The sequence below is a fragment of the Oncorhynchus mykiss genome, chromosome 17, assembly GCF_013265735.2.
Source record: "Oncorhynchus mykiss isolate Arlee chromosome 17, USDA_OmykA_1.1, whole genome shotgun sequence".
Taxonomy (NCBI): domain Eukaryota; kingdom Metazoa; phylum Chordata; class Actinopteri; order Salmoniformes; family Salmonidae; genus Oncorhynchus; species Oncorhynchus mykiss.
In genome coordinates, this window is record NC_048581.1 from 93,557,344 (window position 1) to 93,572,917 (window position 15,574).

Below are 15,574 nucleotides of genomic sequence, written 5' to 3' on the forward strand. Positions count from 1 at the left end.
GGGCATGTCATTAACACCCATAAAGCATTTGCGTCTGCAATAGGCCTCGCGGTGCATTCTGGGAGATTCTGCGACAATTCTGGGACAACTCGATCTCTCCTTCAATATGCTCCAAAACCCAACGTTAGCATGAATTTCGTCAATAAGTGGTACACCACATTTTACAAGATGTGAGATAATTAGCTATGCTCTCTTTAATGTAGTATAGCTGTGGAATTGTGACATTATGTACTTTCGATAAAAAATAGGCAGGTTTCTCGACTCATACCCTAACTTTGAGAAGGGATTGCGTGACGATTAGTTTAGCAACCGAGCGACGCAGCATAACAACGTGAAGGCGATTGGACGACCGTCTACTGAGTGCGGCGTTTAACGTTTTTCCATTCAATCACCCTTGGAATTTATATATCCTCCTTTCTGAAATGTCTCTGGTCAGTCTAAGCAAGCAAGGTATTGAGAACCAATCAGGACCACTGTAAATAGGAATGTGTTCTTAACTGATTTACCAAGTTAAATAAATAGCATATATTTTAATTAAATCTGTGCGCATATCTGTCATTTAAGACTACTATGCTGAAGTTTGATGTAGCCTAGCTCAGACTAGAGGCAGTGATTACAGCTACCACCAGAGGCTGTCTGGGAATTTACATAGAAGGCTCACAGTGCTAGTCGTATTTAGGCATGATGTTGGACATATTTGGACAGCGCACAGGCAGGGTTGGGGAGTAACAGATTACATGTAATCCTTTACATGTAAGGGATTACAAAAACCGGTAACTGTAATCCGTTACGTTACCAGCAAAAATATTCTAATCAGATTACAGATATGTTTGAAAAACTAGATGATTACTTCGAGGATTACTTCTAAATTCAGAAAAGGATGTTTGCGAAAAAACATCTTAGAAATGTCTCTGCTTTCTCAATGATATTCAAATCAGCATTGATAAAAGGCGCAAGTTTAAATGTGTTCCACCTGAGCGAGTCTGACCATAAATCAGAGACCACTATGATGACACACCAAATGTGTTTGATGGATCGAGGGAAAAGAGCAGGAATAGGCTTTTGTAGGCTACAGTCCAAGCTATGTCTTCCAATGGTGCGACTGCTGTCGGCATCCAAATATTATCCAACTTGAATAAACTCTTGGAGGACAGGATGACAGCAGTGGTGTAGTCTACGGTGATACGGATATCACTTATTATTGATATCTACATAGCACATTGATGTGAATCACTCCGCTGCTCTCTCATTTAGCTATTTGCGCCTTACGGATTGTGGTTGTTAAATGTGTATTTTAACCCAATAATGGTAGAATTCAAGAAGTTTAAGTTTCATTGTTTTTGAAACCAGTGGACAGCCAGTGAAAAATGCGCTATTGCAACAGCTGCATAGTGTGGATCCCAGCCTATAGAATAACAGTGTGGATCCCAGCCTATAGAATAACAGCTGCATAGTGTGGATCCCAGCCTATAGAATAACAGCTGCATAGTGTGGATCCCAGCCTATAGAATAACAGCTGCATAGTGAGGATCCCACCCTATGGAATTAAATTGGGGCTTTTATTGCTCAATCTAATTCATGCGGATAAAAACAAAATAGAAGAATATAACTTATAAATGCCTCATGATCTTAGTTCAACTGTCACACTCCATGAGAACCCAAAATATAAACTTGTTTTTCTCCAATATTTGTGAACATTGTAAATGTAAATAACACTGTATAGCCTCATAACATGGTTATAACTATAATGTTGATATCATGGATGGCCAGTCCTGTATAGCCTCATAACATGGTTATAACTATAATGTTGATATCATGGATGGTCAGTCCTGTATAGCCTCATAACATGGTTATAACTATAATGTTGATATCATGGATGGTCCTTACATCCACAGCTCTGTCTATTAATCTGAGAGTGGTTACATTTCTCCAGGCCCATCTCTCAGCTTTTTACCAACAGAGGCGGGGTGTCCGTTTGTTGTTTCATCTGTGGATTTGCCCTTTAAACAGCTGTATATTATCAAGATATCAAAGTGTCACCAACTAAAAGGTAAACAATAGGCCTACAGCAAATGCAGCATATGGAATTCATTTTTCACATGTAAATAGCACTTTTTAGTAGAGCTCAAAGCATGCCATTCCATGAGCACAGAATTTATTTTTCAGCTTGAATCAATGAGCCCAATCATAAACAACAGAGTAGGGCTGGCTAATAAGTCTTTAGTTTTGGGGTCATGCTCAGGTAAAACAATTTGTCTAATCTATACTTCCATATTTCCAAGTCCTATTCTTGAAGATCAAGGGGTATAACATTTTCTGGAATTACTGGAATTCTGATACTTTGGTTTTTAATGTAAAGATATCATTTAATCGTATTTATTATATGTAGTAGAAAGCGATGGGTTAGAAGAAGCCTACATAACCAACCCATAAAGTAATATGTAACATCCATATATGGCCAGCTATGTAAACTTTAACATTGATTTATCCTGCAATAGATGTCGTTCAATTGGTAACATACATTTTTGTCTTCTTCTAATGCCCTTCCAGAGGCATTAAGGGGCATTAAAGTATCCTACCCAACCCTGTACACAGGCTATAGACAGAATCGGTCAATTCTGTGCAAAATCCAACCCATAGATATACAGTATTATTAACAGTAGATTACAGTAGGTTATAATACAGTAGGTGGCAGTAGGCGATAATACTGTAGATTACAGTAGGTTATAATACAGTTGGTGGCAGTAGGCGATAATACAGTAGATTACAGTAGGCTATAGTATTGTAGATTACAGTGGGCTACTGTATAATATTGTAGATTACAGTAGGCTACAGTACTGTAGATTACAGTAGGCTATAATACAGTAGTTTAGTTTATTTACATTAGCTACAGCACATGCAGAAGCTACTCTTCCTGGGGTCCACATAAAATGTACAAATACATGACAAAGTACAGAACAGTTATAGACAAGGATGTTAAATTCGATATATACACACTACCGTTCAAAAGTTTGGGGTAATTTAGAAATGTCCTTGTTTTTGAATGAAAAGTACATTTAATGTCCATTAAAATAACATCAGATTGATCAGAAATACAGTGTAGGCATTGTTAATGTTGTAAATGACTATTGAAGCTAGAAAGGCAGATTTGTTATGGAATATCTACATAGGCGTACAGAGGCCCATTATCAGCAACCATCACTCCTGTGTTCCAATGGCACATTGTGTTAGCTAATCCAAGTTTATTATTTTAAAAGGCTAATTGTTCATTAGAAAACCCTTTTGCAATTATGTTAGGACATCTGAAAACAGTTGTCCTCATTTAAAGAAGCAATAAAACTGGCCTTCATTAGACTAGTTGAGTATCTGGAGCATCAGCATTTGTGGGTTCGATTGCAGGCTAAAAATGTCCAGAAACAAATAACTTTCTTCTGAAACTCGTCAGTCTATTCTTGTTCTGAGAAATGAAGGCTATTCCATGCGAAAAATTGCCAAGAAACTGAAGATCTCGTACAACGCTGTGTACTACTCCCTTCACAGAATAGCGCAAACTGCCTCTAAACAGAATAGAAAGAGGAGTGGGAGGCCCCGGTGCACAACTGAGCAAGAGGACAAGTACATCAGAGTGTCTAGAAACAGATGCCTCACAAGTCCTCAATTGGCAGCTTCATTAAATAGTACCCACAAAACACCAGTCTCACCGTTAACAGTGAAGAGGCGACTCCGGGTTGCTGACCTTCTAGGAGTTCAAGTAACAGACGCATCTCAACATCAACTGTTCAGAGGAGACTGTGTGAGTTAGGCCTTCATGGTCGAATTGTTGCAAAGAAACCACTACTAAAGAACACCAATAAGAAGAAGAGACTTGGTTGGGCCAAGAAACACGAGCAATGGACATTAGACCGGTGGAAATCTATCCTTTGGTCTGAGGAGTACAAATGTGAGATTTTGTTTTATTTAAAAAAATAAAAAAATAAAATTGGGTTCCAACTGCTGTGTCTTTGTGAGACGCAGAAAAGGTGAATGGATAATCTCTGCATGTGTGGTTCCCACTGTGAAATATTGAGGAGGAGGTGTGATGGTGTGGGAGTGCTTTGCTGGTGACACTGTAGGGGATTTATTTAGAATTCAAGTCACACTTAACCAGCATGGCTACCACAGCATTCTGCAGCGATACACCATCCCATCTGATTTGAGCTTAGTGGGACTATCATTTATTTTTCGACAGGACAATGATCCAACACACCTCCAGGCTGTATAAGGGCTATTTGGCCAAGAAGGAGAGTGATAGTGTGCTGCATCAGATGACCTGGCCTCCACAATCACCCGATCTCAACCCAATTGAGATGGTTTGGGATGAGTTGGATCGCAGAGTGAAGGAAAAGCAGCCAACAAGTACTCAGCATATGTCTGAACTCCTTCAAGACTGTTAGAAATTCCAGATGAAGCTGGTCGAGAGAAGGCCAAGAGTGTGCAAAGCTGTCACAATTTGACCAGGGAGGCCTGATTCATCCTGATTCATGCAGTTTCCTCTGAACAGTTGATGTTGAGATGTGTCTGTTACTTGAACTCTGTGAAGCATTTATTTGGGCTGCAATTTCTGAGGCTGGTAACTCAAATGAACTTATCCTCTGCAGCAGAGGTAACTCTGGGTCTTCCTTTCCTGTGGCGGTCCTCATGAGAGCCAGTTTCATCACAGTGCTTGATGGTTTTTACAACTGCACTTGAAGAAACGTTCAAAGTTCTTGACATTTTCCGAATTGACTGACCTTCATGTCTTAAAGTAATGATGGACTGTCGTTTCTCTTTGCTTATTTGAGTTGTTCTTGCCATAATATGGACTTGGTCTTTTACCAAATAGGGCTATCTTCTGTATACCAACCATACCTTGTCACAACACAACTGATTGGCTCAAAAACTTAAAAAGTAAAGAAATTCCACAAATGAACTTTTAACAAGGCACACCTGTTCATTTAAATGCATCCCAGGTGACTACATCATCACCCTGGTTGAGAGAATGCCAAGAGTGTGCAAACCTGTCATCAATCAGAGGGTGGCTACTTAGAAGAATCTCAAATAAAGTGTATTTTCATTTGTTTAACACTTTTTTGGTTACTACATGATTCCATATCAAATGTATTTATAAATCAATAAAATTTATTTTATATAGCTCTTCGTACATCAGCTGATATCTCAAAGTGCTGTACAGAAACCCAGCCTAAAACCCCAAACAGCAAGCAATGCAGGTGAAGAAGCACGGTGGCTAGGAAAAACTCCCTAGAAAGGCCAAAACCTAGGAAGAAACCTAGAGAGGAACCAGGCTATGTGGGGTGGCCAATCCTCTTCTGGCTGTGCCGGGTGGAGATTATAACAAAACATGGTCAAGATGTTCAAATGTTCATAAATGACCAGCATGGTCGAATAATAATAAGGCAGAACAGTTGAAACTGGAGCAGCAGCACAGCCAGGTGGACTGGGGACAGCAAGGAGTCATCATGTCAGGTAGTCCTGGGGCATGGTCCTAGGGCTCAGGTCCTCCGAGAGAGAGAAAGAGAGAAGGAGAGAATTAGAGAACGCACACTTAGATTCACACAGGACACCAAATAGGACAGGAGAAGTACTCCAGATATAACAAACTGACCCTAGCCCCCCGACACATAAACTACTGCAGCATAAATACTGGAGGCTGAGACAGGAGGGGTCAGGAGACACACAAAGCCCTTCTTACATCAGCTGATGTCACAAAGTTGTACAGAAACCCAGCCTGCAACCCCAAACAGCAAGAAATGCAGAAGTAGAAGCACGGTGGCTAGGAAAAACACTCTAGAAAGGCCAGAAACTAGGAAGAAACCTAGAGAGAAACCCGACTCTGAGGGGTGGCCAGTCCACTTCTGGCTGTGCCGGGTGGAGATTATAACAGAACATGGCCAAGATGTTCAAACGTTCATAGATGATTCCATATGTGTTATTTCATAGTTGTGATGTCTTCACTGTTATTCTACAATGTAGAAAATAGTCAAAATAAAGAAAAACCCTGAAATGGGTAGGTGTGTCCACACCTTTGACTGGTACTGAATATCAGGAAATGCACATAGTGAACTCGTATACATTGTAAATATTTAAATAGAATGCACTATTTCAGAATGTGACATACCGCTTGAATAGAATTCAGACTGGAATGAATTGAAGTTCGCAAATATCCCCCTATCTGCAAGGTTGACCAATGGCAGAACACCTTATGGATATGAAAGTTGACCTATTTCCTTTACATGCCCCCATTTCCTAGTGGTTCATTTAAGCAAAAAGGCCCAAGGAGGTGTGGTATATGGCCAATATACCACGGCTAAGGGCTGTTCTTTAAGCACGACGCAACGCATAGTGCCTGGATACAGCCCGTAGCCATGGTATATTGGCCATATATCACAAACCCCAAAGGAGCCTTATTGCTATTATAAACTGGTCACCAACGTAAGAGCAGTAAAACTAAATGCTTTCTCATACCCGTGATATACAGTCCGATATACCAGGGCTGTCAGCCAATCAGCATTCAGGGCTCGAACCACCTAGTTTATAATAGTAGTTGTGCCATTTCCTAGTGGTTAATCAGTAGCTGTGTCATTTCCTAGTGGTTAATCAGTAGTTGTGTCATTTCCTAGTTGTTTATCAGTAGTTGTGTCAGTTCCTATTGGTTAATCAGTAGTTGTGTCATTTCCTAGTAGTTTATAATAGTAGTGGTGTCATTTCCTAGGGGTTTATCAGTAGTTGTGTCATTTCCTAGTGGTTAATCAGTAGTTGTGTCATTTCCTAGTTGTTTATCAGTAGTTGTGTCAGTTCCTATTGGTTAATCAGTAGTTGTGTCATTTCCTAGTAGTTTATAATAGTAGTGGTGTCATTTCCTAGGGGTTTATCAGTAGTTGTGTCATTTCCTAGTGGTTAATCAGTAGTTGTGTCATTTCCTAGTTGTTTATCAGTAGTTGTGTCAGTTCCTATTGGTTAATCAGTAGTTGTGTCATTTCCTAGTAGTTTATAATAGTAGTGGTGTCATTTCCTAGGGGTTTATCAGTAGTTGTGTCATTTCCTAGTGGTTAATCAGTAGTTGTGTCATTTCCTAGTTGTTTATCAGTAGTTGTGTCATTTCCTAGTTGTTTATCAGTAGTTGTGTCAGTTCCTATTGGTTAATCAGTAGTTGTGTCATTTCCTAGTAGTTTATAATAGTAGTGGTGTCATTTCCTAGTGGTTTATCAGTAGTTGTGTCATTTCCTCGTGGTTTATCAGCAGTTGTGTCATTTCCTAGTGGTTTATAATAGTAGTTGTGTCATTTCCTAGTGGTTTATCAGTAGTTGTGTCATTTCCTCGTGGTTTATCAGCAGTTGTGTCATTTCCTAGTGGTTTATAATAGTAGTTATGTCATTTCCTAGTGGTTTATAATAGTAGTTGTGTCATTTCCTAGTGGTTTATAATAGTAGTTGTGTCAGTTCCTAGTAGTTTATAATAGTAGTTGTGTAATTTCCTAGTGGTTTATAATAGTAGTTGTGTCAGTTCCTAGTAGTTTATAATAGTAGTTGTGTCATTTCCTAGTGGTTTATCAGTAGTTGTGTCATTTCCTAGTGGTTAATCTGTAGTTGTGTCATTTCCTAGTGGTTAATCAGTAGTTGTGTCATTTCCTAGTAGTTTATAATAGTAGTTGTGTCATTTCCTAGTGGTTAATCAGTAGTTGTGTCATTTCCTAGTGGGTTATCAGTAGTTGTGTCATTTCCTAGTGGTTAATCTGTAGTTGTGTCATTTCCTAGTGGTTTATCAGTAGTTGTGTCATTTCCTAGTAGTTTATAATAGTAGTTGTGTCATTTCCTAGTGGTTTATAATAGTAGTTGTGTCATTTCCTAGTAGTTTATAATAGTAGTTGTGTCATTTCCTAGTGGTTAATCAGTAGTTGTGTCATTTCCTAGTGGTTAATCTGTAGTTGTGTCATTTCCTAGTGGGTTATCAGTAGTTGTGTCATTTCCTAGTGGTTAATCTGTAGTTGTGTCATTTCCTAGTGGTTTATCATTAGTTTAGTCATGTCCTAGTGGTTTATCATTAGTTTAGTCATGTCCTAGTGGTTTATCATTAGTTTAGTCATTTCCTAGTGGTTTATCATTAGTTTAGTCATTTCCTATTGGTTAATCAGTAGTTGTGTCAGTTCCTATTGGTTAATCAGTAGTCGTGTCATTTCCTAGTGGTTAATCAGTAGTTGTGTCATTTCCTAGTGGTTAATCAGTAGTCGTGTCATTTCCTAGTGGTTTATCATTAGTTTAGTCATGTCCTAGTGGTTTATCATTAGTTTAGTCATGTCCTAGTGGTTTATCATTAGTTTAGTCATGTCCTAGTGGTTTATCATTAGTTTAGTCATGTCCTAGTGGTTTATCATTAGTTTAGTCATTTCCTAGTGGTTAATCAGTAGTGGTGTCATTTCCTATTGGTTAATCAGTAGTTGTGTCAGTTCCTATTGGTTAATCATTTATGTATCCACCCGGTACAAAACGTGCACAGGTAAAGTAAACAACATCAGATTTCCTAATAAGCTACAAGCTCAAATATCTCCACTGGTAAAATGGTCAACCACAACAGCCCACAATAACAGTGGAGCTCAATGGTCTCCATTCTGTGTGATATTTGTAACAGTGTGTGTAATCTGGGTTATATGAGGTACTGCCAGGGTCAAGGCTGACACTAGAGAAGCCTTTCTTTCAGTGATTGAAATGGATACATCCTCCTGACATTTCAGTTCAGTGCAGGTGGTTTCACCTTAACAGAGACTCCCAGGGCTTCAGGTTACCTCACTGTGATGAGCTCATACAGGCCTTCTTGTTTCCATATTCAGGCTGAATTATCATATAACTTCACTGCAAATGTTTAGACTACTATGGGTCTTCGCCAATATCATTTATATAAATGGTGAACAAAACAGGCCCTAAAACGGAACCTTGCTGAACACCTTTTCGGTGTAATATAAACTGTAATCTATACAAGATTAAGCCAGTTTATTCCAGGGCTAAAACATGACCATTGAGCACCCTTTTTTTTTGTCCAGGAGCAGGCTTAATCTGGGTCCAGGAGCAGGCTTAATCTGGGTCCAGGAAAACATCACTTTAGTTTTCTACTTTGTCCCCCTGTGTTAGTTTTCAGTCTCAAATCCATCCAAATTTTTTATGCGAGTAAAGTACATGTCACGACAGGCCTGATGGAAACAGAACATTTATGAGTAAACTTTCCAAATGTTGACAAAACAAAATACACTAGACAAGGTGGGATCTATTTGAGTCTAAAATGAATAAATAGAGAAATGGCGATCAATATAACTAATATTGATATACCAACTACGATAACACTTTACAATAAGGCTCCATGTCTAAAGGGTTTATATAGAGGTTATAACTACATTATGAATGATTATTTAATCATTTCTAAATACACTAAACCATTAAAACGGTTATATCGCATTGGTCAAAATAGTGCAATAACTTGTCAAATAGTGTGCCGATATTTACCTCCAGTTGTTATAAATGCACTTATGCTTATACGATGAACCCTTGTTATCCTGGTGTTGAAAGCATCAAATCAAATGTATTTATAAAGCCCTTCTTACATCAGCTGATATCTCAAAGTGCTATACAGAAACCCAGCCTAAAACCCCCAAACAGCAAGCAATGCAGGTGTAGAAGCACGGTGGCTAGGAAAAACTCCCTAGAAAGGCCAAAACCTAGGAAGAAACCTAGAGAGGAACCAGGCTATGAGGGGTGGCCAGTCCTCTTCTGGCTGTGCCGGGTGGAGATTATAACAGAACATGGCCAAGACACAGTGATGAGCTTGATGCACCTTTCCAATAAATATCAAGGGTCTTATTCTGGTGACATGATGATCGACGCTTGGCTGCTGTTTGACGTAATAATCTCATCATGCAGGTAGCCTACTCACACTGTATCTGCTAGCTGCTAGGCAGTTAACCCACTGTTCCTAGGCCGTCATAGAAAATAAGAATTTGTTCTTAACTGACTTGCCTAGTTAAATAAAGGTTAAAAAAAATGAATAAATAAAAAATCTAGTCACCAATTGTATGGAAACCTAGCTTAAGTCTCACAAATCAAATCAAAATCAAATCAATTTGTTGTTGTTGATGTGCCATTGAGCAAGGCACTGAACCCTAATTGCTCCTGATAAAGGATGAAAACGTCAGTATGAATCTGTACCGTGCCAGTCATAGGTCAGGGTATTTATACCAGGCAACTGATGAAGAGGTGACCAGACCATGCTAGCTTGTTAATTATAAACCACAACATTTCAGATGTGGGTTTCCTTGTTGCTAGGAGACCAGTTGAACCTGTGACCAACTCATGTCGAGCGTGGCAGCCTGCTTTCTCCTCATGCTTGGCAATTTTTTCACATCTATTATTTTCACACAGGAATGTTTAAACCACACAAACCTGACAGCAAGTAACTAGAAAATGTTTATCCAAACATATATTATAACACATTTTCTCCAACAGTTATAACAGTTTGTATATGTAAAGTAACAGTGTTTTCATAAGAATTGCATATGAACATAATTTATAGCTAACACACATCTGTATATCCTATAGAAGAGAATATATTTGTTATAAATCAAACAAAGATAGCATGCTTATACAGCGAAAAACAAATTAAAGTTCATCTTCATCAATATCGAGAGAATTTAAGAATAAAGTATAAAACCAGCTGAAAAATGAAGCCTTTCGCTCGTCATCCAAGACGATCCGTTTCGGAGGGAAAATGGAATATTCCATTCCTGGCGTAAAAATTGTTCCTCACGACTCCTGATCTCCCATTGGCTGGCGACCTGTAGTCTCTTCCGTAGTCACCTACACACAGATGGAATGTTGACGTTGTAATACCCCATTTAAATGTGTACTTCAATGTCCTTCTTTACCGTGCATTGCTTTGTGATAAACATGCTCAAACAAACACAGACTAGTTTGTGATCCTTTCAAGCATCTTTATTTTCTATTTTCTTATTTTATTTGATTATGTTACATTTATTAGCCAGGGAAATAGCATTGAGGATCAACATGATATTTTTCCATTCAGCCCTTTAAAAGGTCTGGCTATATGAAGCATCCCAGAACCAATCTCCATCCATAGTCATTAAGAAAGGCTTGCTTATAACCAGCAATGAAGCATTATACCTGCAGACATAATGTGTTATTAAATGGTGTTATTAAGTGTTACCATACATTTCACCAACTCTCCATCCATAGTTATATAATGTCATACACGCTTATAACAAGTACTCAAGCTTCAAGTACAAGATTACCAAACATCTCACCCAGTCTCCATCCGTAGTCCCAGGAAGACAGTAGAGGGTAGTCAAACTTCTCCTCTGGGCCTTTCTGGGTGCGTGTATGGAGGTACAAGCTACGCCCCTTCCCCTCCTTGGAAAAACCCTGGTAGAGAGATTCCTTGGTCTGGGGTGTCACTTCTCTCATCAGGGGAGCCTCGCTCAGTGACCTGGGTTGAAGGTAACCAGGAACATATTAATGTCTACCGGAATAATGTTTTAAATCCTCAAAGTGACCTGGGTTGAAGGTAACCAGGAACATCATTCCGGTAGACATTAATACGTTTTAAATCCTCAAAGATTTTTGATATGAAATTGTACTGTAATAATTTTTCTAAAAACGGCCTTGTCTGATGTATTCTGAGCCTGTGTGGGGACAACTGAATGGGTCCATCTTAAAGGTTGAGTTCCTTCTCATTAAACCAAAAAGGTGGCGTAGCCGAATCTAGATGCCTGAGGCTTAGACCCCTAGGTTTAGACCCCTAGGTTTAGACCCCTAGGCTTAGACCCCTGGGCTTAGACCCCTAGGTTTATACCCCTAGACCCCTAGGTTTAGTCCCCTAGACCCCTAGTTTTAGACCCCTAGACCCCTAATTTTAGACCCCTAGACCCCTAGGTTTAGACCCCTAGACCCCTAGGTTTAGTCCCCTAGACCCTAGGTTTAGTCCCCTAGATCCCTAGGTTTAGACCCCTAGACCTCTAGGTTTAGACCCCTAGACCCCTAGGTTTAGACCCCTAGGTTTAGTCCCCTAGACCCCTAGGTTTAGTCCCCTAGACCCCTAGGTTTAGACCCCTAGACCCCTAGGTTTAGACCCCTAGACCCCTAGGCGTAGACCCCTAGACCCCTAGGCTTAGACCCCTAGGTTTAGACCCCTAGATCCCTAGGTTTAGACCCCTAGACCCCTAGGCTTAGACCCCTAGGATTAGACCCCTAGTTTTAGACCCCTAGACCCCTAATTTTAGACCCCTAGACCCCTAGGTTTAGACCCCTAGACCCCTAGGTTTAGACCCCTAGGTTTAGTCCCCTAGACCCCTAGGTTTAGACCCCTAGACCCCTAGGTTTAGACCCCTAGACCTAGACCCCTAGACCCCTAGGCTTAGACCCCTAGGTTTAGTCCCCTAGACCCCTAGGTTTAGTCCCCTAGACCCCTAGGTTTAGACCCCTAGACCCCTAGGTTTAGTCCACTAGGTTTAGTCCACTAGGTTTAGTCCACTAGGTTTAGTCCCCTAGACCCCTAGGTTTAGACCCCTAGGTTTAGACCCCTAGGCTTAGACCCCTGGGCTTAGACCCCTAGGTTTATACCCCTAGACCCCTAGGTTTAGACCCCTAGACCCCTAGGCTTAGACCCCTAGACCCCTAGTTTTAGACCCCTAGACCCCTAGGTTTTGACCCCTAGACCCCTAGGTTTAGACCCCTAGACCCCTAGGTTTAGACCCCTAGATCCCTAGGTTTAGACCCCTAGACCCCTAGGCTTAGACCCCTAGGATTAGACCCCTAGTTTTAGACCCCTAGACCCCTAATTTTAGACCCCTAGACCCCTAGGTTTAGACCCCTAGACCCCTAGGTTTAGACCCCTAGGTTTAGTCCCCTAGACCCCTAGGTTTAGTCCCCTAGACCCCTAGGTTTAGACCCCTAGACATCTAGGTTTAGACCCCTAGACCCCTAGGTTTAGACCCCTAGGTTTAGTCCCCTAGACCCCTAGGTTTAGTCCCCTAGACCCCTAGGTTTAGACCCCTAGACCCCTAGGTCTAGACCCCTAGACCCCTAGGCGTAGACCCCTAGACCCCTAGGCTTAGACCCCTAGGTTTAGACCCCTAGATCCCTAGGTTTAGACCCCTAGACCCCTAGGCTTAGACCCCTAGGATTAGACCCCTAGTTTTAGACCCCTAATTTTAGACCCCTAGACCCCTAGGTTTAGACCCCTAGACCCCTAGGTTTAGACCCCTAGGTTTAGTCCCCTAGACCCCTAGGTTTAGACCCCTAGACCCCTAGGTTTAGACCCCTAGACCTAGACCCTAGACCCCTAGGCTTAGACCCCTAGGTTTAGTCCCCTAGACCCCTAGGTTTAGTCCCCTAGACCCCTAGGTTTAGACCCCTAGACCCCTAGGTTTAGTCCACTAGGTTTAGTCCACTAGGTTTAGTCCACTAGGTTTAGTCCCCTAGACCCCTAGGTTTAGACCCCTAGGTTTAGTCCACTAGGTTTAGTCCACTAGGTTTAGACCCCTAGACCCCTAGGTTTAGTCCCCTAGTCCCCTAGGCTTAGACCCCTAGGCTTAGACCCCTAGTCCCCTAGGCTTAGACCCCTAGGTTTAGACCCCTAGTCCCCTAGGCTTAGACCCCTAGTCCCCTAGGTTTAGACCCCTAGGTTTAGACCCCTAGTCCCCTAGGTTTAGACCCCTAGGTTTAGACCCCTAGTCCCCTAGGCTTAAACCCCTAGGTTTAGACCCCTAGTCCCCTAGGCTTAGACCCCTAGACCCCTAGGTTTAGACCCCTAGTCCCCTAGGTTTAGACCCCTAGGCAGTGAAGTAAAGTAAGTCCCTGACATCCTAAAGACATTATCATTACATCATTACATTCCAAATGCTCAGGCATGACAGAAAAAATTGTCCAATTTACACACTTATCAAGAGAATGCATCATCTCTACTGCCCCTGAACTGTCGGACTCACGAAACACAAGTTCTGCGGTTTATACATTTTGTCTGAGTGTTTTGGAGTATGCCCCTTGCTGACCGAAAAAAAGGAAATAAGAACTTTGATGTATAGCACTTACTTTTGATACATAAGTACATTTTAAACTAGATACTTTAATACTTTTACTCAAGTAGTATTTTACTGGGCACTTTCAGTTTTATTTGGTCATTTTCTATTAAGGTATCTTTACTTTTACTCAAATATGACAATTGGGAACTTTTTCCACCACTGGGCTTAGGTTACCACACACATTTTGGCGTAGTCGGCAAAATCAACAATTGTGGTCCTCCTGTGGCTGAGGCAACTCTAGTTGCATTTATAAAGTGTCAAATAAAATGTATGAATTCATTCACTCACCTGTCCATGGGCACTGCAGCCTCTCTCCTCCTCTCCAGGGTAGATAACACAGGAGGCAGGATGGTCTTAGTGGTCAGGGGGAGCTCAGGGAGCCTCAGCCTTATCTGCTCATTGGCCCTGCGGGAGACGAAACTGGTGGGGTAGTCTCGTCCGTAGCGGCTCTTCCAGGCCAGCCGGGTGTAGCACTCCTTCTCGATCTGCTCCCGGTAACAGTTCTGGTTCTCGGTGGTCAGGAGGTTCCTCATCCTCGAGAGTGTTCTGTCCAGTTCTAGAATGTCCTGTACCTCTTCTAGTGTGTCCTGTCCTGTTCTAAAATACCCTGTTCTGTTCTAGAACGCTGGTTTCTGTTCTAGGATGTCCTGTACGGTTCTGACCTGTCTGTAGAATAGGCTTTTGCTGCACTGGTTGACTGGTTCTGCTGTTCTAGTGTCCTGTCTTTGTTGGTTTCAGAGTGGAGACTTCCGGAATATGTATCTTCTCCCTCAATGAACCAGAACTCTTGTCTGCTTTTCCACAGGTATTATCTCAGTCAGAAACCTAACCTAACCTTGTGGCTCAGATTCAGAAACCTAAGAACAGTTTGTCAGGTTGCTCTCTCTCTCCCTCTATGGTTAACCAATCAGAGACCAGAACATTCCAGACAGGTGCCTTTGTGTGTGTGTGTGTGTGTGTGTGTGTAGAAAACAGATTTGATTTTACCAGCCAGCCTCACTGCCCCCACCAGCCAGCTGACAGTACTTCAGAACATGACGGAACACAGCATATACAGAACGAGTGAGAGCAGTGCAGCTTCCAGTCCAGAGGGTGGCGTAGTAATGTTAAAGTAGTGTTTTCTCTCTGTGAGTCCGCATACTGTGGTCCCTGCTGAGCAATAATATTTTAAGAGAATCTCCATGTTTATTCCAGGAATAGGCTTAATATGGGTCTGAAAACCGGTGCATACCGTCTGTATAAAAGAGTACTGATTTACCCGGCAACACTGTTTTTTAAAGGTGTGTGCATGTTTGCCAAGACTCTGGGATGCCGTCCACTATCCTTGCTATCCGGGATCCTTGGGACGTCCCTACCCAATTGAAGCTGACATTTAAAACAGGTAAGGGTTGAGGGGGGGGGGGGGGGGGGGGGGGTGTTGATGTGGGTGTGTCCTTGCCACCACCAAGACACACCCATCTG

The 15,574-nt window shown here is 41.6% G+C and overlaps 1 protein-coding gene across 2 annotated transcripts; it reads right to left on the bottom strand.

The window, feature by feature from the left end:
• Nucleotides 1–10,471: 10,471 nt before the first annotated feature.
• Nucleotides 10,472–15,465, bottom strand: LOC118940515 (protein ATP6V1FNB). Of its 2 annotated transcripts, none has more exons than XM_036950981.1 (3): nucleotides 14,402–15,465; nucleotides 11,339–11,520; nucleotides 10,472–10,874 (listed from the first exon to the last, which is right to left on the bottom strand). In XM_036950981.1, exons 1-3 carry the CDS (start codon nucleotides 14,644–14,646, stop codon nucleotides 10,756–10,758), a joined length of 546 nt encoding a protein of 181 aa, XP_036806876.1. In that variant the 5' UTR covers nucleotides 14,647–15,465; the 3' UTR covers nucleotides 10,472–10,755. The 2 variants fall into 2 exon arrangements, with proteins under 2 accessions (XP_036806876.1, XP_036806877.1); XM_036950982.1 differs by lacking the exon at nucleotides 10,472–10,874 and adding an exon at nucleotides 10,881–11,198.
• Between the last annotated feature and the right edge of the window lie 109 nt (nucleotides 15,466–15,574).

Excerpts from the sequence above, each read along its gene's own strand:
- LOC118940515 (XM_036950981.1), bottom strand. The coding sequence starts at position 14,646 with ATGAGGAACCTCCTGACCACCGAGAACCAGAACTGTTACCGGGAGCAG. Across the intron at positions 11,521-14,401 it reads GCTGCAGTGCCCATGGACAG|GTCACTGAGCGAGGCTCCCC; the intron begins GTGAGTGAATGA and ends CCTTCAACCCAG. Across the intron at positions 10,875-11,338 it reads GGACTACGGATGGAGACTGG|GTGACTACGGAAGAGACTAC; the intron begins GTGAGATGTTTG and ends ATCTGTGTGTAG.